Source organism: Taudactylus pleione, unplaced genomic scaffold, assembly GCF_031769625.1.
Source record: "Taudactylus pleione unplaced genomic scaffold, aTauple2 ptg000285l, whole genome shotgun sequence".
In the NCBI taxonomy this organism is placed as follows: Eukaryota; Metazoa; Chordata; class Amphibia; order Anura; family Myobatrachidae; genus Taudactylus; species Taudactylus pleione.
Window position 1 is genome coordinate 501,769 of NW_028284687.1, and position 27,076 is coordinate 528,844.

General features: G+C 45.3%; 1 protein-coding gene across 1 annotated transcript; it reads right to left on the bottom strand.

Annotated features, from left to right (window-relative positions):
- Nucleotides 1-1,901: 1,901 nt before the first annotated feature.
- On the bottom strand, nt 1,902-26,171 carry LOC148512028 (uncharacterized). The gene is made up of 7 exons (XM_088482343.1): nt 26,084-26,171; nt 11,578-11,703; nt 10,279-10,468; nt 9,750-9,828; nt 9,537-9,634; nt 8,853-9,408; nt 1,902-3,994 (listed from the first exon to the last, which is right to left on the bottom strand). The coding sequence occupies exons 4-7, from the start codon at nt 9,781-9,783 to the stop codon at nt 2,661-2,663; spliced, it is 2,022 nt and encodes a 673-aa protein (XP_088338469.1). The 5' UTR covers nt 9,784-9,828; nt 10,279-10,468; nt 11,578-11,703; nt 26,084-26,171; the 3' UTR covers nt 1,902-2,660.
- Between the last annotated feature and the right edge of the window lie 905 nt (nt 26,172-27,076).

Consider the following 27,076-nt stretch of genomic DNA (forward strand, 5'->3'; position numbering starts at 1 on the left):
TTCTCCATGTTACTGATGTTTACCCTGTCCTGCGGGGTATTGTTATGTGAGGTCAGACGCTATTGTGAGTATGGAGCCGATGGTTCTCCATCTACTGATGTTTTCCCTGTCCTGCGGGGTATTGTTATGTGAGTGAGGTCAGACACTATTGTGTATATCCATCCGATGTTTTACCTGTCCTGCGGGGTATTGTTATGTGAGTGAGGTCAGACACTATTTTGTGTATGGGACAGATGGTTCTCCATGTTACCGATGTTTCCCTGTCCTGCGGGGTATTGTTATGTGAGTCAGGTCAGACACTATTGTGTGTATGGGACCGATGGTTCTCCATGTTACCGATGTTTTCCCTGTCCTGCGGGGTATTGTTATGTGAGTGAGGTCAGGTACTATTGTGTGTATTGGACAGATGGTTCTCCATGTTACCGATGTTTTCCCTTTCCTGCGGGGTATTGCGGATGTCAGTAAACAGAAATGGGCGGCATTAGTGATCCGGGACATCTGGTTATCATGGAGCGGATGCATTGCGTTTGGGGTCAGTAACATATCACAGTGGCCGGGTGCGTGCGTGAGCAGACCTGCGTTCATTGCGGAATCACAGACCTGTGTTAGTAAATGCAATAATTCTGGATTACCTAAAAAAGTGATATAAACAATCGCCAATAGGGGTGTCACTACTTATACACACAACAAAGACAATAATATATAAGTATATGATTTATTAATTACAAAAACATTTAGGTGTTACTGAGCGCACAATAAAATATAATATGCAATAAAAATTGATAAGGACTAAATATCTCAGATATCACTACAGACAGCAACTGCGAGACAGACCAATGTCACTGTCACCCTGACACTGTACCACCTTGTACAATACGTGTTACTAACCCAGAGTGTTATAGGGTCCAATTCAGTAATAATATTGTTAAATGTACAATCACACACAATGTCACCGTGTATAGAGATGGCGATAAGCTTCTACTCACTGACTAATGTAATCATACACCTGTACATGTAACACAATGTATAGTCCTCCTAGTGCTGTGTCCTAGGTCTGTATGTCACCCAGCAGTGGTAGAATGATGTGCTGTGTCCTAGGTCTGTATGTCACCCAGCAGTGGTAGAATGATGAGCTGTAACACTATAACCACACACTAGTGCTGTGTCCTAGGTCTGTATGTCACCCAGCAGTGGTAGAATGATGAGCTGTAACACTATAACCACACACTAGTGCTGTGTCCTAGGTCTGTATGTCACCCAGCAGTGGAAGAATGATGAGCTGTAACACTATAACCACACACTAGTGCTGTGTCCTAGGTCTGTATGTCACCCAGCAGTGGTAGAATGATGAGCTGTAACACTATAACCACACACTAGTGCTGTGTCCTAGGTCTGTATGTCACCCAGCAGTGGTAGAATGATGAGATGTAACACTATAACCACACACTAGTGCTGTGTCCTAGGTCTGTATGTCACCCAGCAGTGGTAGAATGATGAGCTGTAACACTATAACCACACACTAGTGCTGTGTCCTAGGTCTGTATGTCACCCAGCAGTGGAAGAATGATGAGCTGTAACACTATAACCACACACTAGTGCTGTGTCCTAGGTCTGTATGTCACTCAGCAGTGGTAGGATGATGAGCTGTAACACTATGACCACACACTAGTGCTGTGTCCTAGGTCTGTATGTCACCCAGCAGTGGTAGAATGATGAGCTGTAACACTATAACCACACACTAGTGCTGTGCCCTAGGTCTGTATGTCACCCAGCAGTGGTAGAATGATGAGCTGTAACACTATAACCACACACTAGTGCTGTGTCCTAGGTCTGTATGTCACCCAGCAGTGGTAGAATGATGAGCTGTAACACTATAACCACACACTAGTGCTGTGTCCTAGGTCTGTATGTCACCCAGCAGTGGTAGAATGATGAGCTGTAACACTATAACCACACACTAGTGCTGTGTCCTAGGTCTGCATGTCACCCAGCAGTGGTAGAATGATGAGCTGTAACACTATAACCACACACTAGTGCTGTGCCCTAGGTCTGTATGTCACCCAGCAGTGGTAGGATGATGAGCTGTAACACTATGACCACACACTAGTGCTGTGCCCTAGGTCTGTATGTCACCCAGCAGTGGTAGGATGATGAGCTGTAACACTAAAACCACACACTAGTCCTCTGTCCTAGGTCTGTATGTCACCCAGCAGTGGTAGAATGATGAGCTGTAACACCACAGTATAACCACACTAATTACTAGGGTAAAATTCCCATACTTAGGGCATGTAACTGGTTTATCACCTCTATGAGTTTCTCTGATGTGTAGCAAGAGGTGGTTTCTGTATAAAATGCTTCCCACACTCAGAACTAGGAATGGATATCAGAAACCGATGGTTACCACCCATCAATGTTCCCAATCCGATTGAAGTACTCTTTCCATTGATGAGAGGGGTATGCGACAATATGAATTAAGCGGAAAACACCATAAAGTGGTGTCTTCGGTGCCTATTGCAGTGCTGTTTTTTTCTACGCATGGTTTAACCACCAATGGTTATACCATTGCATAGTTATGATGTGATAGCTAGTAGCTATCGTATCACATGATTTGATGTCAGAAGCCTGGCAATCATTCGACACCAAGCTCCTCATGTCCATCCCTATTCAGAGCATGGAAATGGCCTCTCATTTGTGTGACTTCTCACATGTTTAACAAGAGCCGATTTCTCTATATAACATTTCCCACACTCAGAACATGGAAATGGTTTCTCACCTGTGTGACTTCTTTGATGTGTAACAAGAGATGATTTATGTATAAAACATTTCCCACACTCAGAACATGGAAATGGTTTCTCACCTGTGTGACTTCTCTCATGTATAACAAGACCTGATTTCCTTGTAAAACATTTCCCACACTCAGAGCATGAAAATGGATTCCCACCAGTGTGACTTCTCTGATGTGTAACAAGCAGTGTTTTAGTTGTAAAACATTTCCCACACTCAGAACATGGAAATGGTTTCTCACCTGTGTGACTTCTCTTATGTATAATAAGATGTGATATCTGTGTAAAACATTTCCCACATTCAGAACATGGAAATGGTTTCTCACCTGTGTGACTTCTCTGATGTGCAACAAGAGCTGATATATGTGGATAACATTTCCCACATTCAGAACATGGAAATTGTTTCTCACCTGTGTGACTTCTCTCATGTATAACAAGCAGTGATTTTGTTGTAAAACATTTCTCACACTCAGGGCATGAAAATGGCTTCTCACCTGTGTGACGTCTCTCGTGTATAACAAGAGATGATTTCTGTGCAAAACATTTCCAACATTTAGAGCATGGAAATGGTTTCTCACCTGTGTGACTTCTCTCATGTATTACAAGACATGATTTATGTGTAAAACATTTCCCACATTCAGAACATGAAAATAATTTCTCACCTGTGTGACATCTCTGATGTGTAGCAAGAGATGATTTATGTGGAAAACATTTCCCACACTCAGAACATGGAAATGGTTTCTCACCTGTGTGACATCTCTGATGTGTAATAAGATGTGATATCTGTGCAAAACATTTCCCACACACAGAACATGGAAATGGTTTCTCACCTGTATGACTTCTCTCATGTAGAACAAGCTGTGATTTATATGTAAAACATTTCCCACACTCAGAACATGGAAATGGCCTTTCGCCTCCGTGACTTCTCTTGTGTCTAACAAGAGCTGATTTGGGAGTAAAACATTTCCCACACTCAGATGTAACAGTATCACTGCTATGATCAGTACTATGTGCAGCAATATGTGAGTTACCAGAAGTACATTCCTCAAGAATAGAGGGATCAGATGATATATCTGCACTAAGAAAAACTGGATGTTGATTTAGGGTAATGCAGTTTTCTACTGGCGATCCTTGTGTGGGGTTATCTTCTAATTTAAAATCTGGAGACAAAACGAGATGCCCCTCCGAGGTCTTCCTTGTATTCTGTCCATCTGGTAGAAATAAAATAGTTATCCAAGTATCCCACAGCAAAAGCATCATTAATCATTGTTTATCTCACCCATATTCCCATAGATTTGTGCTTAGTACATCATGCGGAACACTTTGGAACATCTAAAATGTGGAGTAATCAAATATAAAGATACTCAGGAGCCATCCATCTGTTGAGCATGGGGTCAGACTAAGTTTCTCTACCTTCTCTAGGATAATGCACTGTAACCTAGTGGCCACTGACATCCACAAGCAAATGCTAAGAAAAGCCCCAGCGATAACGGTAGCCATGTTCTCCCAGGACCCCAGTGATATCCCAAACATCATGACATTTAGCAATAGTTCTAAGGGCCAAATCTTGGACAACATAAAAATAAGACATAAGGAAGATGAAACAATACTGTTCTTTGTCCTCAAAGAGAGAAATTTCAAAAGAAGATCCCTAGAGGAAAGGGTGGGGGGGGTCAGAGTCTGCAGGTTTAGGGTGCAGAGCAAAGCGAGCCCATTTAATATGGATGGAGGAATCAGATAGAGATGGAACCAGAAAATGAAAGAACAGAAGATAGCTTTCCATACCTGAAGCATCTACCGACTCAGGGATGCCACAAAGTGTGAGGTTGTTACGTCTTTGAAAGTTCTCAAGGTCCCCCGCATTAAGGAACACATTCTCCTGGTGAGGGAAGTCAATATTATGTAGAGCAGAATCATGGAGTTTATAGTCATCGTTCAGTTTAGATTCCGCAGCCACCACCCATTGGGACAAATCGGAAATATCCTTATGAATTTTCCAATCATTGTTTGAAGGTCAGCAGTGAGTGTGTGCCGAAACTGAGACACCCACAAGTGTGATCCATATCACCATCTGTAACCAGAGGAGTGAAGGAAGGAGGGGATTGAGGTGGAGGCACTTCCGAGCTGAACGTCTATCCCTTCTTAGATTTAGGTGCACTATATAAACATATCGTACAATCAACCGTACAAAAAGACATTTAGGTGAGAGGAGGTAGCTAAACCTCATGGGAGGGCTTCCAAGGGAAAACAATATATTTAGCACCCCAAAATAAAGGTCCTTACTGGTAAAGAGCTGTACAAGGAAATGGAGATGCACCCCAAATCAGGACTAGGGGAGGACAGGCAGCAGACAACTGAGGAAGAGAGGCCAGCCAAAATGACAGGAGCTGTACAGGGTCCATTGGAAACAGGTGAAAGCGGAGGAGAGGTACAGGTGGTGAGACAATTGCAGAATGCAGGGAGACAGCACGGTGAGTTTCCAGAGTCCAGCAGGTGCCAACAAAAACCACACTGTTCGGCCATGCTTGCCATGAAGGCTACTCAGGGGAGGAGGGAGAGCCAGAATATGGTGCAGTGAGTGACAGACAGCCTTCATCATATCAGCAGGACAATCCAGGAGAGGACAGTACCTCAGGTCTGCTGGCACTGACAGTCCAATGTGCGTCATAAACTCCTCAGTGAGCTGCAGCCATCAGAATGGACCCCTACAGCCTTCACAACCCTCTTCCAGAAAGAAACCTCATCTGCTGGAGCAACCGGAGAAGAGATGTACAGCACTCCCTCAGGTGTACAGCAGCCATCAACCCCCAGGAGGGAGACAGATGAGACAGTCTTAGCAACTAAGACAGCAGGTAGACACCGGAGGGCTGTCATGGAAACCAGAACGGAGACCAGCCCAGTCAGGTACAGCTGTCATAGCCTGCAAGTGCCAGGGACTCAGCACAACCAAGGAACAGAGGAGGAGACCAGCCCAGTCATGTACAGCTGTCATAGCCTGCGAGTGCCAGGGACTCAGGGCAACCAGGGAAAAGAGGAGAACAGCCCAGTCAGGTACAGCTGTTATAGCCTGCAAGTGCCAGGGACTCAGCGCAACCAGGTAAAGGAGGAGGAGAACAGCCCAGTCAGGTACAGCTGTCATAGCCTGCAAGTGCCAGAGACTCAGCGCAACCAGGGCAAAGAGGAGAACAGCCCAGTCATGTACAGCTGTCATGGCCTGCAAGTGCCAGAGACTCAGCGCAACCGGGGAAAAGAGGAGAACAGCCCAGTCAGGTACAGCTGTTATAGCCTGCAAGTGCCAGGGACTCAGAGCAACCAGGGAAAAGAGGAGGAGAACAGTCCAGGAAATCCTTGCAGACCTCACAGTGTAGGAAAATAGCAGTTGTAGCAGTTGTGAGACATAACGTTATAAGGGAGGAAAATATAAAACACTAGTTATAATCCCCCTAATCTAGACCACAATATGTATTGTAACTTAATAGTAAATCAACAGACTGACACAATGATTGTAGTCACAATCACTTTACTTAATGTACTATTGCAATCAATTAAAGCCAATGGATGAGAATAACATGGATATAAGGGTGTGTGTGATGTAATACAATGGGTGAGAATAACATGGATATAAGGGTGTGTGTGATGTAATACAATGCGTGAGAATAACATGGATATAAGGGTGTGTGTGATTTAATACAATGGGTGAGAATAACATGGATATAAGGGTGTGTGTGATGTAATACAATGGGTGAGAATAACATGGATATAAGGGTGTGTGTGATGTAATACAATGGGTGAGAATAACAAGGATATAAGGGTGTGTGATGTAATACAATGGGTGAGAATAACATGGATATAAGGGTGTGTGTGATGTAATACATTGGGTGAGAATAACATGGATACAAGGGTGTGTGATGTAATACAATGGGTGAGGATAACATGGATATAAGGGTGTGTGTGATGTAATACATTGGGTGAGAATAACATGGATACAAGGGTGTGTGATGTAATATAATGGGTGAGAATAACATGGATATAAGGGTGTGTGATGTAATACAATGGGTGAGAATAACATGGATATAAGGGTGTGTGTGATGTAATACAATGGGTGAGGATAACATGGATATAAGGGTGTGTGATGTAATACAATGGGTGAGGATAACATGGATATAAGGGTGTGTGATGTAATACAATGGGTGAGAATAACATGGATATAAGGGTGTGTGTGATGTAATACAATGGGTGAGAATAACATGGATATAAGGGTGTGTGTGATGTAATACAATGGGTGAGAATAACATGGATATAAGGGTGTGTGTGATGTAATACAATGGGTGAGAATAACATGGATATAAGGGTATGTGTGATAATAACATGGATATAAGGGTGTGTGAGACGTAAAACCAATGGGTGAGAATAACATGGATATAAGGGTGTGTGTGATGTAATACAATGGGTGAGAATAACATGGATATAAGGGTGTGTGTGATGTAATACAATGGGTGAGGATAACATGGATATAAGGGTGTGTGATGTAATACAATGGGTGAGAATAACATGGATATAAGGGTATGTGTGATGTAATACAATGGGTGAGAATAACATGGATACAAGGGTGTGTGTGATGTAATACAATGGGTGAGAATAACATGGATATAAGGGTGTGTGTGATGTAATACAATGGGTGAGAATAACATGGATATAAGGGTGTGTGATGTAATACAATGGGTGAGAATAACATGGATATAAGGGTGTGTGATGTAATACAATGGGTAAGATTAACATGAATATAAGGGTGTGTGTGATGTAATACAATGGGTGAGAATAACATGGATATAAGGGTGTGTGTGATGTAATACAATGGGAGAGAATAACATGGATATAAGGGTGTGTGTGATGTAATACAATAGGTGAGGATAACATGGATATAAGGGTGTGTGTGATGTAATACAATAGGTGAGGATAACATGGATATAAGGGTGTGTGTGATGTAATACAATGGGTGAGGATAACATGGATATAAGTGTGTGTGTGATGTAATACAATGGGTGAGAATAACATGGATATAAGAGTGTGTGTGATGTAATACAATGGATGAGAATACCATGGATATAAGGGTGTGTGTGATGTAATACAATGGGTGAGAATAACATGGATATAAGGGTGTGTGTGATGTAATACAATGGGTGAGGATAACATGGATATAAGGGTGTGTGTGATGTAATACAATGGGTGAGAATAACATGGATATAAGGGTGTGTGTGATGTAATACAATGGGAGAGAATAACATGGATATAAGGGTGTGTGTGATGTAATACAATAGGTGAGGATAACATGGATATAAGGGTGTGTGTGATGTAATACAATAGGTGAGGATAACATGGATATAAGGGTGTGTGTGATGTAATACAATGGGTGAGGATAACATGGATATAAGTGTGTGTGTGATGTAATACAATGGGTGAGAATAACATGGATATAAGGGTGTGTGTGATGTAATACAATGGATGAGAATACCATGGATATAAGGGTGTGTGTGATGTAATACAATGGGTGAGAATAACATGGATATAAGGGTGTGTGTGATGTAATACAATGGGTGAGAATAACATGGATATAAGGGTGTGTGTGATGTAATACAATGAGTGAGAATAACATGGATATAAGGGTGTGTGTGATGTAATACAATGGGTGAGGATAACATGGATATAAGGGTATGTGTGATGTAATACAATGGGTGAGGATAACATGGATATAAGGGTATGTGGTAAGTAAAACCAATGGGTGTGAATAATGGTGACATGATGTGAGGAGGAGAGCAGGAGTATAATAGGGGCTGATGGCTGCTGATGTATGAGATACACCAGAGAATGTGGTGAGGTGACTGGTCAGATCTTCTGGCTGGTAACACACAGTGACATGACAGGATTAGGGGAATTGGAGTCTAGTAAGGGTTGATTACATTTACCTCATTAGCTTGTACTGACAGAGGAGGGTGTAGGATAAGAATTTGCTGTAGTGACTGAACAAGAGGAATATGCGACTCTATTCTGTAATAAGTGTTTATTACTTACCAGTGCTGATATCTGTAGGGATTTCCTCCTCCTTACACTGCTGATCACCCATCACATTCGTCTCTTCTTCTCCCTCTATATCTTCTGCCTTCATATCAGTCACATACGTCTCTTTTTCTCCCACTATATCTTCTGCCTTTATATCAGTCACATACGTCTCTTCTTCTCCCTCTATATCTTCTGCCTTCATATCAGTCACATACGTCTCTTCTTCTCCCTCTATATCTTCTGCCTTTATATCAGTCACATACGTCTCTTCTCCCTCTATATCTTCTGCCTTCATATTAGTCACATACGTCTCTTCTTCTCCCTCTATATCTTCTGCCTTTATATCAGTCACATACGTTTCTTCTTCTCCCTCTATATCTTCTGCCTTTATATCAGTCACATACGTCTTTTCTTCTCCCTCTATATCTTCTGCCTTTATATCAGTCACATACATCTCTTCTTCTCCCTCTATGTCTTCTGACTTCATATCAGTCACATACGTCTCGTCTTCTCTCTCTGACTTTATATCAGTCACATACGTCTCTTCTTCTCTCTCTATATCTTCTTCCTTAATATCAGTCAGAACATAAACCATATTAATCCATTAAACAAAAAAAAACTTTAGTGATATTTCTTAACAATAATGGAGATTACACAAAATAATTTAAGTACATAAAACACAAACAGCTTCTCTACCTGATGCTCCTGTGGGATCCTGTGATTCTCCTCTGTGCAATCCTGTGAATAAAGACGACGGGGACATCTCTCTGGGGTATTTCTGTTACTGAGTCCATCTGTGGGATACACACAGTGAGTGAGTACATTGTATATATGTGATTATCAGGTGATATGTGTATGTTGGGGGCCGCCATACCTGATCCCCCAGCAAATAAATGAGTCTCCTCTTACCCAGTGATGTGAGGGGCCGGTGATTCTCCATCATCAAGTCCTTCTACAGACCCCTGTGTTCCTCTATATACTCCCCCTCCTGCATGGAGACATAGACAGTGACATCCTGACACCTTATAGGAACCTGACACAATGATACTGTAATCACCCAGACACATCCCCTGGTGTAACTGTATAATGTCCCATTCCCAGCAGTCACCTCACCAGTCATCACCCAGACACATCCCCTGGTATTACTGTATAATGTCCACTTCCCAGCAGTCACCCCTCCAGTCATCACCCAAATATATCCTCTGGTGTTACTGTATATTGTCCCATTCCCAGCAGTCACCTCCCCATTCATCACCCAGGCACATCCCCTCGTGTTACTGTATATTGTCCCATTCCCAGCAGTCACCTCCCCATTCATCACCCAGGCACATCCCCTCGTGTTACTGTATAATGTCCCATTCCCAGCAGTCACCTCTCCTGTTATCACCCAGACACATCCCCTGGTGTTACTGTAAAATGTCCAATTCCCAGCAGTCACCTCTCCAATCAGCAGCTGAATGATCTTGTTGGTAAGTTCCAGGATCTTTTGGTTTTTGTATCTTTCATGTATCAGTGAGTGAGGTGGAGGCACCGTGATGGGTCTCTGGGTCCTGCACAGTCCTCCTGACACACAGGGACAGCAGCTGGGTGACACACTCACCGAATGTCTTCTTCACAACTGTCTATTCCTGTGTATTGAGGCAGACACAAAATATCACTGTGACACTCCCAGATCCCCTCACCTCCCCAATCATGTCCCTGTATTATTACTATAGATATAAGTGATGTCACTGTGACACTCCCAGATCTCCTCACCTCCCCAGTCATGTCCCTGTATTATTAGATATGTGATGTCTCTGTGACACTCCCAGATCCCCTCACCTCCCCAGTCATGTCCCTGTATTATTACTCTATATATAATCGATGTCTCTGTGACACCTCCAGATTCCCTCACCTCCCCGGTCATATCCCTTTATTACTATAGATATAAGTGATGTCACTGTGACACTCCCAGATCCCATCACCATCCCAGTCATGTTCCTGTATTACTACTATAGGTATAAGTGATGCCACTGTGACACTCCCAGATCCCCATCACCTCCCCCGTCATGTCCCTGTATTATTACTATAGATATAAGTGATGTCACTGTGACACTCCCAGATCCTCTCACCTCCCCAGTCATGTCCGTGTATTATTACTATAGATACAAGCGGTCACTGTGACACTCCCAGATCCCCTCACCTCCCCAGTCATGTTCCTGTATTACTACTAGAGGTATAAGTGATGCCTCTGTGACACTCCCAGATCTCCTCACCTCCCCGGAATGTCCCTGTATTATTACTATAGATATAAGTGATGTCACTGTGACACACCCAGATCCTCTCACCTCCCCAGTCATGTCCATGTATTATTAATATATAGTGATGTCACTGACTCCCCCAGATTCCCTCACCTCCCCATTCATGTCCATGTATTATTACTATAGATATAGGTGATGTCACTGTGATACCTCCAGATTCTCTCACCTCCCCAGTCATATCCCTGTATTATTACTATAGATATAAGTGATGTCACTGTGACACACCCAGACCACCTCACCTCCCCAGTCATATCCCTGTATTATTACTATAGATATAAGTGATGTCACTGTGACACCTCCAGATCCCCTCACCTCCCCAGTCATATCCCTGTATTATTAAAATATATATATATATATATATATATACACACACACACACACATACATACATACACACACATAAGTGAGGTCACTGTGACACTCCCAGATCCCCTCACCTCGCCAGTCAGCAAATAGATTATCTCCAGGGTGTCATCGCACTGTTATCCTTGTCCATCCTCAGATGAATGGTAATTAGAAGATATATTTATTTTCTTCTAATTTAAAAAAATCAGTTTTGCAGCCTGGAAAAAATTGGATTTATAAAGATTATTTGACATATTCTATTTATGTGAAAATAAACTTGAGAGAGCGCTGGAATGTGTCAGATGCTATGTGTACCACGATAAAATTGTTACACTAAAAATCTATAAATACAATAGAATAAAATAGATCTTCTCATACACACTTGTTTATAGCTCTTTTTGTGAACAAGTGGTATGGAGTGGAAATGTCCGTGGGTGGCCGGATGAATGAGGGAACTTATGATTCTTAAAAAAACTTTAGATTCTATTTATGGTCACTGACGTCCAATTTTCTGAATTTTTTTAAAATTAAGTCGGCATCTGCCATATAATATTAGCCGCTCCTACTCCGCACCGCCCTGTTACACGGAACCCGCTTCCCAGTCATCTTGGCTGACACAGACATGATGGCCTAAGTTTTATAATAATGGTCCAATTTTATAATAATAGATACAAATAAAGCAAAACATTTAGAAACAGCACAAGTAGCAGAAAATGAGAGATATGGTAAGAGCTTACCTTTGTTATCTCTCTTTCTACGAAGTCCATAGGGTCCACAGGGTCACCTTGGGGTATAGGTGATGCAGAGTCATCCGGGCACCTTACATAGTAAATTTTTCCCCCTCGATGCACTGGGTCTCCCTCCTATACCCCGCCCCCGGGCCAGAGGCAGCTCAGTATCGTAGCAAGCCAAAGGCCGGAGGAGGATAAGAAAGTCTGGAACATTCAAGAATCACTTTCTCACCCAGAAGGAGACGGAAAACCGGTGACCAGAGCGAAGCCCATTTGAAGCACAGGTTCGTCAGGGTGGGTGCCCTGTGGACCCTATGGACTTCATAGAAAGAGAGATAACAAAAGGTAAGTTCTTACCGTATCTCTCATTTTCTACTTCAGGGTCCACAGGGAGACCTTGGGGATGACTAAAAAGCAGTACCTTTAAGGGTGGGGACGCTTCTGTGCAGAGAGGAGAATCCACCGCCTGAAGGAAGCATCCTAAGAGGCAAAGGTATCGAAAGCATAATACCTCACAAAAGTATGGACAAAAGACCACGTGGCTGCCTTGCAAAGATGAACCACTGAGGCACCACGTCGAGCTGCCCATGAAGGACCCACAGACATAGTGGAATGAGCCCTAACAGAGGATGGAACAGGAAGGCCTTCATGAACATAAGCTTCAGAAATTGCAATGCGAATCCATCCTGCCAAAGTTTGCTTAGTGGCAGGCCAACCCTTCTTTCGGAAGCCATAGACGACAAACAACGAGTCCGACTTCCTAAAAGAATTGGTGCCATCAACATAAATCCTACGGTGAGCTGCCCACGAAGGACCCACAGACCTAGTAGAATGAGCAGTAACAGAGAGTGGCACTGGAAGGCCCTAATGAGTGTAAGCCTCAGAGAGAGCCATTCAAAGCCATCTAGTCACAGTTTGTTTATTGGCTGGCCATCCCTTCTTGTGGAAACCATAGAGTACAAACAAGGAGTCTGACTTCCGAAGGGAGTTAGTATGGTCCACATAAATCCTGAGGGCACGCACCACATCCAATGAGGCCTCACCTGCGGAGAGGTCTGGAGAATTAAAGGTCGGCACAATAATTTCCCCATTAATGTGGAAACTACAGACCACCTTAGGAAGGAACCCAGGGTGAGTCTGAAGCACCGCCCTGTCCTGGTGAAAAACATGAGAGCACCCCCAAATCTGACACCCTTCTGGCAGAAGCAATAGCCAGAAGAAAAACTGTTTTAGCAGTAAGTCATTTGAGATCCACTGAGTCCAGGGGCTCAAATGAAGGGCCCAAAGGTCAACAGCCAAATCCCAAGTCTCCACAGGAGGGACAAAGGGAGGCTGGATGCGAAGGACCCCCTGTAGGAAAGTGCAGATATCAGGAAGGAGCAATCCATCGCTGGAATCACACTGAAAGGGCAGAGACATGCACCTTCAGCAAAGCAAGGTGGAAACCAAGGTCCAAACCCGCCTGCGGAAAAGCCAAAACTCTAGATATCCTAAACCCTTTTGGGTCATAACCTCTGGGACGACACCATTCAAAGAACGTATGTCACACCCTGTGGTAAATCCTAGCAGAGGCAGGTTTTCGTGCTCTAAACATGGTGTTAACCACAGAGCCGGAAAAACACTTGGACCCAAGGAGGGATGTCTCAAGAGCCACACCGTCAAAGACAGATGACCCAGGTCCGGGTAAAAGCAAGGACCTTGAGACAACATTCAGACGTTGAGGCAACAGCAATGGAGTGTCGATGGAGACACTCCGAAATCACAGTAATAAAAAATTAAAGTGGCAAAAGCGCTTGAAGTATTAAATAGTGGTTTAAAAATGATTTCATTGATAACATGGAAATTTAACAAACATTTCCCAAACACTTTGGGAAGGCAAAAATAAAAATACACAAATCCAATAAGAAACAGATTTAAAGTGCATAAAAGTAGGGCAAGTAGATAATTCAATAAACAGTAGATGACTTAGGTGCATCTATTGTAGCAACAAAAATGGTATATCAATAAATAAGGGATTCCAGTTCCATAAAGTATAGATCGAAATGTCCTGGTGGTGTATAGCATACCGTGAATGGTAGATGAGTGTCTATTTGGGCAAGGAGACAGGGGTTCCGGACAGCACCCTGATCCAGACACTAACAGGCTGAAATTTGATGATATCCTGCACACTAGCGACGACAATAAAATATACAACATTGGTAGTGTGGCATGTGATAAAATCATTAATTTGATAATTTTTTCCTTTAAGATGATGCATAGTCCACAGCGATGAAACCCTTTGGTTCTTATAGGAGTACTATTATTTTGTTCAAGGGCACTTCTGACAAGATTGTCAGCCTTTTTATATATAAAAACCGGGTTTTCGAGGGTAAAACCATGGATAAAACTGAATCTTTCTGTAAAATGTGCCAATGTTTTTAAAAAATATTCTCTAAAAACGAGTGGTGTGATCCATACTGTGTAATAAAAGCCCAATCTTTTACTTTCAGATTTTTCTTTTCCTTTGATTTGAAAAGGGTTTCTCTGTCCAAATTGGATACTTCTTCCTTTGTTTCTGATAGTTTCCGAAGATCTGAGTACCAGTGACGTCTGGGCCTCGCTGGAGCCACCAGGAGCACAGTGCCTCATTATTGATTGAACTTCTGAAGTACTCGAGGAAGAAGGGAGATTGGAGGGAACAGGTATTGGAAGGTCCACTGGACTGACAGAGCATCTACCAAGAGAGCCTTAGTGTCTCTTGTCCTGAACCCGTACAGTGGCAGTTTGTGATTGTGTCGAGAGGCCATGAGGTCCACGTCCAGAAGACCCTACTTGTTCACTAGGAGCTGAAACACCTCTTGGTAAAGAGACCATTCCCAGGGATGCACGTCGTGATGGCTGAGGAAGTCCGCTTCCCAATTGAGAACTCCTGGGATGAACACTGCTGATATAAGAGTGTGGCCTAGTCACTGCGCCCCAACCACAGAGACTGGTGTCCGTCGTCAGAAGATCCAAAAGGGGCGCCCCCTGGTGAGGTGGACCGTTTTCAGCCACCAAGTCATAGATAGACGCACCTCCGGAGATAGCACCATCATTTGCGTCCTTGTCCGATGGGGTAATCCGTCCCACCTGGAGAGGATTCATTTTTGCAGAGGCCGGAAATGAAACTGGGTATATTCCACCATGTCGAACGTCTACACCATCAATCCCAGTAACTGCATGGCTGAGTGCATTGACACTCGGCAACTGTGGAGGCATCTGCGCACTCGCGTCTGCAAAGTGGAGATCTTTTCTGCTGTCAGAAAGATCCTCTGCTGTGAGTCCAATAGAGCTCCCAGATGAAGCATCCTTTGAGATGGGATCAGGGAGGATTTCTTCCAATTGAACAACCACCTGTGCTTCTGTAGTACAGATATTGTCAGCTGTAGGAGGTGGTGATGAAGTACCACTGGAGACCATACCAACAGTAAGAGGTCGTCCAGGTATGGTAACAGGCAGACCCCCTGAAGCCGCAGATTGGCTGCCATTAACGCCATCATTTTTGTAAACACTCGAGGTGCAGTAGAGAGGCCAAACGGCAGAGCCCGAAACTGGAAATGTTGTTGTGACACAGCAAACCTGAGAAATCGCTGCTGAGTTGAAGCAATCGCAATATGCAGGTATGCATCCTGAATATCCAGTGACACCATAAAATCCCCAGGTTCCATAGCCAGTATGATGGAGCGTAGGGTTTCCATCCTGAACCGAGGTACCCGAAGGAATTTGTTCAGGGATTTGAGATTGAGGATAGGTCGGTGGGAACGGTGATGAAAAAGTTATTTTTTTTTATTAAAGAAGCCTGATATAGAATATAATGTCAATATATATAGGTGTCTCTCTGTAGGAAGGTGTATCTGTATAATGTCATGCTAAGGTCTAATGTGAGGTGTCAAAACCCTTAGTGTTTAGTTCTTTGAAGCTGGGATGAATGGTAGATGGGCTTTCCTTCCCAAGGCATCATAAAACTTGGTTAACTGTTAAAATCTGTGGTTGTGGGTATTGAACACAAAGTACAGGTTCTGTTCATAGCCCCAGGGGGCCAGGTCTATACACCCTGGAGTCAGGATGTGCAGCTGGGCATAAAAAGGACCTTACTTTGACCTGTATAAGTGGTATCAGTTTGCTTCCCCACAACTTCAAACAGATTGGATGAGCCAATCAGCCACTCTCTACGGGGATGGTTAGTATCCCACCTCCAGGGGGGGGGGGGGGGGAATAGCTGGGCACACAGGGATAAAATACAGGCTCACTAGACAGAAAGCGCGATTCTCTACTCAAGGTTGTCGACAAGACACAGGGCACCCGAATTAGTCATTGGGAAGGCCTCATCCCCAAACTGTTCAACACGTCACGATCTGAATGGTCTGTTTTCTCCCATTTTATTATTTTCTTTTGTTTACTTGAAATTGTGATTAACTGTGTTTGTGACTTCTTGTAACATCCTTATATCCTTTCTAATTTTTGTACATAAGCTTTGAAGATATTTTTTGAATTAAACTAAACTAATTTTAGTTCTTCGAATCTGTGTTTTTGTGACCCAAACGCCTCATGTTTGGCATGTTACCTATGTTTAAATATTGATAATTTGTGTGTACAGGTGAGAGCAGAAGCTTACCTTGCGCTTAGCGTTAAATTGGGTCTCCTGCTAGTGGCAGATACCGGAGATAATAACTACACGCGCTGAGGTACTGGTGTAAAGTCACGGCGGCGACTCTCAGATTGTCGTATCTGGGAAGAGTCGTCACGGCGGTCCGTGATAGGAACCGTTCGGCTTTTAAACCAGAAAAAGGCTGGAATAATAACCTATTCCCCTCTGGGATAACGGGACCGGTACAATGACCCCTGTCTGAAGCATGGATTGTACTGCCTCATGAATAGTCAAGGACTTGCCCTTGTTCGACAGGAGTCCTGTGCAGAAGAACTGATGGGTAGGCCTTCTGTGGAAGGAGAGGGCATAACCCTGAGAGACCACTTCTCTCACCCGTGTCTGTGGTAGTCTGACACCAATGTTGGGTGAATTGAAGTCGTCGGCCTCCCACCCTGGGATCCCCGCCCCATCAGGCTGAGGGCTTGTCATCAGGCTTGGCAGCCGGACGTCTCCCTGTCGCCGGAGACTGGCCACACGTGGGTGAAATATCCACTGTAGCACTGCAAGTACCCGCAATGAACACTGTTAAAACGCACACTGCACATGGTTTATAATAAACTGTATTAATATACAAAATTATGCGGAAGAGCACTGCATCTGATCTGTAATGCATGTGTGTATAAAGCAAAGTATATTTAATAGTCTATGACATGTTTGAATGTAATTGTATGTTAGATGTGCACTTCTCGGATATGCCTGTACAGTATAAGACATCACCAGCTTTTGTGAATGCAGGAAATTAGAGGCTGTAATTATCTAGCAGGAGGTCTGATGAATAGAAATACCTATGAACTCCAGATGAGACCTGGATGGAAGCTTTCTGAGCCAAGGCAAATCAGTTACGTAACAAGGCCCAGGCCGGGGGAGGAGAGGAAAGAGAGAGAAGAAAGATCTGGAATACACAAGAATCACACTCTCACCAGAAGGAGACGGAAAAACCGGTGACCAGATGAAAGCCCATCTGCAGTACAGGTGCGACAGGGCGGAAGTCCTGTGGAACAATATGGTATTCGTTGAAAAAGAGATAACAAGGGAAGTTCTTACCATATCATATTTTCTACATCAGGGTCCATAGGGTATCCATAGGATACCTTGGGGATGTCCCAAAGCAGTATCCTTTAAGGGTGGGGACGCTCCTGTGCTGGAAGGAGAATCCGCCGCCCGAAGGAAGCATCCTGAGAGGCAAAGGTGTCAAATGCATAATACCTCACAAAAGTATGGACAGAAGACCACGTGGCTGCCTTGCAAAGATGAACCACTGAGGCACCACGTCGAGCTGCGCACGAAGGACCCACAGACCTAGTGGAATGAGCCCTAACAGAGGATGGAACAGGAAGGCCTTCATGAACATAAGCTTCAGAAATTGCCATGCGAATCCATCCTGCCAAAGTTTTCTTAGTGGCAGGCCAACCCTTCTTTCGGAAGCCATAGAGGACAAACAAGGAGTCCGACTTCCTAAAAGAATTGGTGCCATCAACATAAATCCTTAGAGCCCGCACCACATCCAAGGTGGCCTCACCAACCGTGTGGTCTGGTGAATTAAAGACCGGTACAATGAGTTCCTCGTTGATGTGGAAACTAGATACCACCTTTGGGAGAAAACTAGGGCGAGTGCGAAGCACCATCCTATCCCTATGAAAGATGAGAAAGGGAGGCAAACATGAGAGAGCCCCCAACTCTGAGACCCTTCTGGCCGAAGCAATGGGCAGACGAAATACAGTCTTAGCTGTAAGCCATTTCAAATCCACTGAGCCCAGTGGTTCAAATGGCGGTCCACGGAGAGCCCTCAGCACCACAGCCAGACCCCAAGGAGCCACTGGTGGAACAAAGGGAGGCTGAATACGAAGAACACCTTGCATAAAGGTGCGGACATCAGCAAGAGTAGCAATCCTACGGTGAAACCACACTGACAGGGTAGAAACCTGCACCTTCAGAGAAGCAAGGCGAAGACCGTGATCAAAGCCCGCCTGTAGGAAAGCCAACACTCTGGAAATCCGGAACACCCGAGGAGCATAGCCTCTAGGGCGACACCACTCAAAGAAAGTATACCATACTCGATGGTAAATTCTTGCAGACGAAGGCTTCCGAGCTCTTAGCATGGTGTTAACTACAGAGCTGGAAAAACCCCTGGACCTTAAGAGGGCTGTCTCAACAGCCACGTCGTCAAAGACAGACGACTCAGGTCCGGGTAATGACAAGGACCCTGTGACAACAGGTCCGGATGGAGAGACAACAGCATCGGAGTGTCTACGGAGAGACTCCGAAGGTCTGAGTACCAGTGCCGTCTGGGCCACGCTGGAGCTATCAGCAGGAGCGTGCCGCCTTCTTGCTTGAATTTGAGGATCACTCGAGGAAAAAGGGAGAACGGAGGGAAGAGGTATGCAAACTGGAAGGTCCACCGGACCGACCGAGCGTCTACCAGAAGAGCCTCCACGTCTCTTGTTCTTGACCCGTACACAGGCAGTTTGCTGTTGTGTCGGGAGACCATAAGGTCTATCTCCGGAAGGCCCCACTTGTCCACCAGGAGTTGAAACACCTCCTGGTGAAGAGAACATTCTCCCGGATGCACGTCCTGATGGCTGAGAAAGTCCGCTTCCCAGTTGAGGATTCCCGTGATGAACACCGCCGAGATGGCAGGGAGATTGGCCTCCGTCCAAGTCAGGATGCGGGACACCTCTGCCAGCGCTGCCCGACTTCTGGTTCCTCCTTGGCGGTTTATGTAGGCCACCGTGGTGGCGTTGTACGATTGTACCTGCACAGATAGTCCGTGGAGAACATGTTTTGCTTGCTGGAGAGCACTGAATACTGCGCAAAGTTCCAAGATGTTTATTGGAAGCGCAGCTTCTGCCGGAGTCCACCTGCCCTGGAATAAGTGTGGACCTGTGACTGCTCCCCAGCCAAGGAGACTGGCGTCCGTCGTCAAAAGGACCCAGGTTACCACCCAAAAGGGACGTCCCCTGTTCAGGTGTCGTTTGCAACCACCAGGCCAAAGACAGACAAACCTCCGGAGAAAGCACCATGGTCTGTGTCTTTATTCGATGAGGCAACCCATTCCATCTGGAGAGGATCAACTGCTGCAGAGGTCTGGAGTGAAACTGGGTATATTCCACCATGTCAAAAAGCGACACCATGGAGCCCTGTAACCTCATCGCTGAGTGAATAGACACTCGGCGGCTCTGAAGGCAACTGCGCACCTTTGCCTGTAACGCAGCGATCTTGTCCTCCATCACAAAGATCCTCTGTTGTTGAGAGTCCAACAAGTCCCCGAGATGGAGCATCCTCTGCGCAGGAACCAGGATAGATTTTTTTCCAGTTTATTAACCAGCCGTGATTCTCCAATACTGAGATTGTCAGTTGCAGATGAAGCTGGTGGACCGTTGGAGACCCTGCTAACAGAAGGTTGTCCAGATAAGGCAACAAGCGGTTCCCCTGCATCCGCAGGTGGGCTGCCATGACTTTGGTAAAGATACGAGGCGCTGTCGCCAGACCAAAGGGCAGTGCCTGGAACTGAAAATGTTTGTCGAGCACTGCAAACGTGAGGAATTGCTGATGTGTTAAAATAATGGGGACATGCAGGTAAGCGTCCTGAATGTCCAACGACACCATGAAATCCCCAGGCTCCATCGTTAGTATAATGGAACGCAGGGTCTCCATCCTGAACCGAGGCACCCTCAAGGACTTGTTGAGGGATTTGAGGTTGAGGATGGGTTGGTAAGACCCATTGGGAAAAAACTGGAATAGAAACCCATGCCCCTCTGGGAGAACGAAGCAGACACTATAACTCCAGCCTGGAGCATAGAGTGCAACACTTTCTGTAGTTCCAGGGCTTTGTTCTGATCCGATGGAAGGCCTGTGGTGAAAAACTTGCTGGGGGGCCAGCGCCGGAAGGAGAGGGCATACCCCGGAGAGACCACCTTGTGTACCCAAGTGTCCTTGGTAGTCAGACACCAATACTGGGCAAAGCGAAGCAGGCGGCCTCCCACTCTGGGATCCCCAAAGGAAGGCCCGGTCCGTCAGGACGAAGGCTTATCGTCCGACTTGGGGGCGGGGCGTCTGGTACTCCAAGCCTGTTTCTTGGGCTTGGTAGACTTTTTGGGCCCGGCCTGTCTGGGAAAAGACTGTACTTTGGACCTACCCTGGGCCCTGTAGGGCCGAAAGGACGAAGTACCAGACCATGACGGGACTGTAGCCGATGGCAGACACGCAGACTTAGCTGCTGCCAGAGTGGCCATTATCTTGTCCAGATCAAGCCCAAACAGGACATGTCCATTAAAAGGCAAGCATTAAAAGCCCTTCTTGGAATCTGCGTCCGCTTTCCAAGAGCGCAACCATAGGGTGCGACGAGCGGCCACAGCTGCTGAGGAGATTCTAGAGGTGAGGAGAACGATATCTAAAGCTGCCTCATTAATATAGTGGCTGAGTCTCTGAGATTGCCCACTAACTCCGCCTGCTCCACAGAAGAGTCAGAGTCCAGAGACGCCTCCAAACTATCAGACCAGCACTAGATGGCTCTGGCTACCCAACACACGGCCATAGCCGGTCTGGACACCCCTCCAGCAAGGGAAAAAATGGATTAAGGCATATTTCAACCTTGAGATCCATAGCATCCTTTAAGGAGGACATGGAGGGCATGGGCAAAGTAGCACTCCTCACTAGGCATGTCACATGAGAATCCACTTGTGGAGGAGATTCCCACTTAGAGAAATAATTATCCGCATAGGGGTATGCAAAAGCCAAACGTTTTTGAGGCTGGTACTGCTTACCCGGATTTTTTCACACCTCCTCTAACTAGCTGACCAGATAGAGGAAATGTAGTGGCATCACCCTTAACATCCTTAAAGAAGGCGCATTTGGATTTGGCCACGGGGGGATCGTCATCCTCAATAACCAAGGCCGTACGGACTGCACATATAAGGCCATGTATATAGACCTTAGACTCCGTCTCTTTAGTACAGAGGGGCTCCTTATCAGAAAGGTCAAAAATGTCACCGTCATCAGACAACTTCTCATCCTCATCATACTGAGTCATATGAGACGCTAAAGGTCGCTTATGTGGCCACAATGATGACTCCCCCTGTAAAACGTCTGACAGGTATTGCACCGTAGTGGACAAGGAATTAACCCACTCAGGCTCTTGTGAGACCTGGGGGGGCGAAAGCAGTAGACACTGGGGTACCATCAACTGTCTGGGGAACCCCTGCATCGGTGACGACACCACTGACTGCTGTGAAAACCCCTTCTGGGGGATCGCAGGGGGAGGTGTTAACTGGCCCACAAGGGTTGTAAGTGCCTTAGCAAAACAAGCCCAGGGCGGTTCCTGCACACGCGCAGTGACAGTAATCGGGCGTGGTATCATATACTATACCCTACACAATCCCTCAGTATTCCTATCTCCCTCCGCAAATGGTACGTTACATTTAGTACAGATGGAGGGGAAATTCACACTCAGACACGATGAGTGTAACGGAATGTATGTGACCCACCTCACAGACAAATACTTGTATAATGAGGCAATAAACACCCTGCAACACCGCAACGCAAGGGCATTAGCAGAGGAAGAATAGGGATAGTAAAATGTCTGACAGTCAGAAGTGAAAGTACAGGCAGAAGCGCTAGCATTAGGTCACATACAATGCAAAAATAACTCCCTGTACTATCAGCGCTGAGATCAACTACACAGACCAGATCCTGGTAGGAAACAGCGCTGCAGACACCGACCTTAAATCGAGGGAGAGTTATGCGGGGGGACCCGGACCGCGATGTCACCGTCTTCAGTGTCAAGCAGCATTTGCCAAGACACATGAAAATGGCCGTCGAGGTGCAAAGAGGCGGCGGGCCCGGGGGAGGAGCGTACAGACAGGCAGCAGACCGCAATGGAGATGCCATGTGCAGCAGGGGAGGTGCCGGCTGTATACATGGAAGGCGTGCTCCCCTGGCATGCAATTAACCTCCAGGATGCCGGACTTTGCTGCTCAGCCGCGCCCCATTGTCACTGGGGTATAGTGGAAGCACAGGTTAATACCTGGCTCCACGCTGCTGCCAGATCCCAGGGAGCCCCCTGGGATTGTGTTGCTCGGCGGGAACCCTCCGCTTACCTGTCCCCTTGGATCCGGCCACAGTCCAGGCATCCGGGGTCAACGCTAGCAGTGACCCCGGACACCAATCAGCATCCCCGGATCGGTATCGGTGTTCTGGTCCGGCGGGGTGTAGGAGTGACAGCATGGATGTCAGTACTCAAATGTGCAGACACAGCTGCCTTGAAGAAACCTTCAAGGGAGATAATAGCCCCCCTCTGATAAAGGTGATCTGACTCCGAGCCGGGCACCAACGAAACTAATTTGTCTTGGCTGGGGGGTGGGATATAGGAGGGGGACCCCAGTGAATCCTGGGAGGCTGAAAACTAAACTATGTGGCGCCCGATGTCTGACGTCATCGCCTATACCCCAAGGTATACCCTGTGGATACACTATTGACCCTGATGTAGAAAACAATACCAAAAATGAGAGTGTGCTGTACAGTACCCTCTCCCCTATATAATAATAATACCACATATCAGTGTGTGCTGGGAGCTGTGTTATTCCCCCTCATATATCACTGTACAGAACCCTCTCCCCTATATAACAATAATACCACATATCAGTGTGTGCTGAGAGCTATGTTATTCCCCTATATAATAATAATAATACCACATAGTGTATACTGGGAGCTGTGTTATTCCCCATCATAAATCACGGTAAAGTCCCCTCTCCCCTATATAATAACACCACATATCAGTGTGTGCTGGGAGCTGTGTTATCCCCCCTCATATATCACTGTACAGTTCCCTCTCCCCTATATAATAATAATACCACATAGTGTGTGCTGGAAGCTGTGTTATCCCCCCTCATATATGACTGTATGGTCCCCTCTCCCAATATAATAATGATACCACATATCATTGTGTGCTGGGAGCTGTGTTATTCCCCCTCATATATCACTGTACAGTCCCCTCTCCCCTATATAATAATAATACCACATATCAGTGTGTGCTGGGAGCTGTGTTATTCCCCCTCATATATCACTGTATAGTCCCCTCTCCCCTATATAATAATACCACATAGTGTGTGCTGGGAGCTGTGTTATTCCCCCTCATATATCACTCTACTGTCCCCTCTCCCCTATATAATAATAATAGCACATATCAGTGTTTGCTGGGAGCTGTGTTATTCCTCCTCATATATCACTGTACGGTCCCCTTTCCCCTATATAATAATAATACCACATATCAGTGTGTGCTGGGAGCTGTGTTATTCCCCCTCATATATCACTGTACAGTCCCCTCTCCCCTATATAATAATAATACCACATATCAGTGTGTGCTGGGAGCTGTGTTATTCCCCCTCTTATATCACTGTACAGTCCCCTCTCCCCTATATAATAATAATACCACATATCAGTGTGTGCTGGGAGCTGTGTTATTCCCCCTCATATATCACTGTACGGTCCCCTCTCCCCTATATAATAATAATACCACATATCAGTGTGTGCTGGGAGCTGTGTTATTCCCCCTCAAATATCACTGTACATTCCCCTCTCCCCTATATAATATTAATACCACATAGTGTATACTGGGAGCTGTGTTATTCCCCCTCATAAATCACGGTAAAGTCCCCTCTCCCCTATATAATAATACCACATATCTGTGTGTGCTGGGAGCTGTGTTATTACCCCTCATATATCACTGTACAGTCCCCTCTCCCCCTTATATAATAATAATAATAATAATAAAACCACATATCAGTGTGTACAGGGAGCTGTGTTATTCCCCCTCATATATCACTGTACAGTCCCTCTCCCCTATATAATAATAATACCACATATCAGTGTGTGCTGGGAGCTGTGTTATTCCCAATCATATATCACAGTACAGTTCCCTCTCCCCTATATAATAATAATACCACATATCAGTGTGTGCTGGGAGCTGTGTTATTCCCCCTCATATATCACTGTATAGTCCCCTCTCCCCTATATAATAATACCACATAGTGTGTGCTGGGAGCTGTGTTATTCCCCCTCATATATCACTCTACAGTCCCCTCTCCCCTATATAATAATAATATCACATATCAGTGTATGCTGGGAGCTGTGTTATTCCTCCTCATATATCACTGTACGGTCCCCTTTCCCCTATATAATAATAATACCACATATCAGTGTGTGCTGGGAGCTGTGTTATTCCCCCTCATATACCACTGTATAGTCCCCTCCCCCTATATAATAATAATACCACATATCAGTGTGTGCTGGGAGCTGTGTTATTCCCCTTCATATATCACTGTACGGTCCCCTCTCCCCCAATATAATAATAATACCACATATCAGTGTGTGCTGGGAGCTGTGTTCTTCCCCCTCATATATCACTGTACAGTCCCCTCTCCCCTATATAATAATACCACATATCAGTGTGTGCTGGGAGCTGTGTTCTTCCCCCTCATATATCACTGTACAGTCCCCTCTCCCCTATATAATAATAATACCACATATCAGTGTGTGCTGGGAGCTGTGTTATTTCCCCTCATATATCACTGTACGGTCCCCTTTCCCCTATATAATAATAATACCACATATCAGTGTGTGCTGGGAGCTGTGTTATTCCCCCTCATATATCACTGTACAGTCCCCTCTCCCCTATATAATAATACCACATATCAGTGTGTGCTGGGAGCTGTGTTATTCCCCTTCATATATCACTGTACGGTCCCCTCTCCCCCTATATAATAATAATACCACATATCAGTGTGTGCTGGGAGCTGTGTTCTTCCCCCTCATATATCACTGTACAGTCCCCTCTCCCCTATATAATAATACCACATATCAGTGTGTGCTGGGAGCTGTGTTCTTCCCCCTCATATATCACTGTACAGTCCCCTCTCCCCTATATAATAATAATACCACATATCAGTGTGTGCTGGGAGCTGTGTTATTTCCCCTCATATATCACTGTACGGTCCCCTTTCCCCTATATAATAATAATACCACATATCAGTGTGTGCTGGGAGCTGTGTTATTCCCTCTTATATCACTGTACAGTCCCCTCTCCCCTATATAATAATACCACATATCAGTGTGTGCTGGGAGCTGTGTTATTCCCCCTCATATATCACTGTACGGTCCCCTCTCACCTATATAATAATTATATATAATATGAATGATATATATTACCTCAGCCTTGCTGTATGATATCAGCCTACAGGTCTGTGACGTCCAGAAAACAAAATGGCGTCAGTAAGCGACAGCGGCTCCGCCCACGATCACATCACGTGCCCACAGCTGGCGTATAAGGTGTAACATTGAAGTCTAGAAACTACACAAAAATGGCCGCCGCCCTATAGCTTAAATAACATTTTGATCCTCTAGTGATGAAGTCTTAACCAATCAGATGCTGGCTTCTGGTCACATGACACGGATATTCTCTCTCTGTTACTATAGAAATTAAGCATCTTTCGGCTTTATGATAAAGATGTGACAGTGTATGAACTACAGGAAAATGACCGCCGCTCCCATCTATTTACTGCTCGTATATATAATGTTCTCCCTTCACAGAGGGGCCTCATCCCTATAAGTGTCTACCCCTAACCTCCCCTATAAGTGCCTACCCCTAACCTCCCCTATAAGTGTCTACCCCTAACCTCCCCTATAAGTGTCTACCCCTAACCTTCCCTATAAGTGCCTACCCCTAACCACCCCTATAAGTGCCTACCCCTAACCTCCCCTATAAGTGTCTACCCCTAACCTTCCCTATAAGTGTCTACCCCTAACCTCCCCTATAAGTGTCTACCCCTAACCTCCCCTATAAGTGTCTACCCCTAACCTTCCCTATAAGTGTCTACCCCTAACCTCCCCTATAAGTGCCTACCCCTAACCTCCCCTATAAGTGTCTACCCCTAACCTTCCCTATAAGTGTCTACCCCTAACCTCCCCTATAAGTGTCTACCCCTAACCTCCCCTATATAACCATACTCTTGGCAGCTGTCACACATACACAGGGTCACACTAACAGCAGCTCTCACATATACAAAGGTTCACACTCACGGAACCTCTCACACATACATAGGGTCACACATACAGCAGCTCTCACACATACACAGGGTCACACTCACAGCAGCTCTCACACATACACAGGGTCACACTCACAGCAGCTCACACATACACAGG

Bases quoted from the DNA above. Each gene is read 5' to 3' on its own strand.
- LOC148512028 (XM_088482343.1), bottom strand. From the start codon at position 9,783: ATGATGGAGAATCACCGGCCCCTCACATCACTGG. The intron at 9,635-9,749 runs GTAAGAGGAGAC...TGTATCCCACAG, and splicing joins CCGGCCCCTCACATCACTGG to ATGGACTCAGTAACAGAAAT. The intron at 9,409-9,536 runs GTAGAGAAGCTG...ACTGATATTAAG, and splicing joins GGATCCCACAGGAGCATCAG to GAAGAAGATATAGAGAGAGA.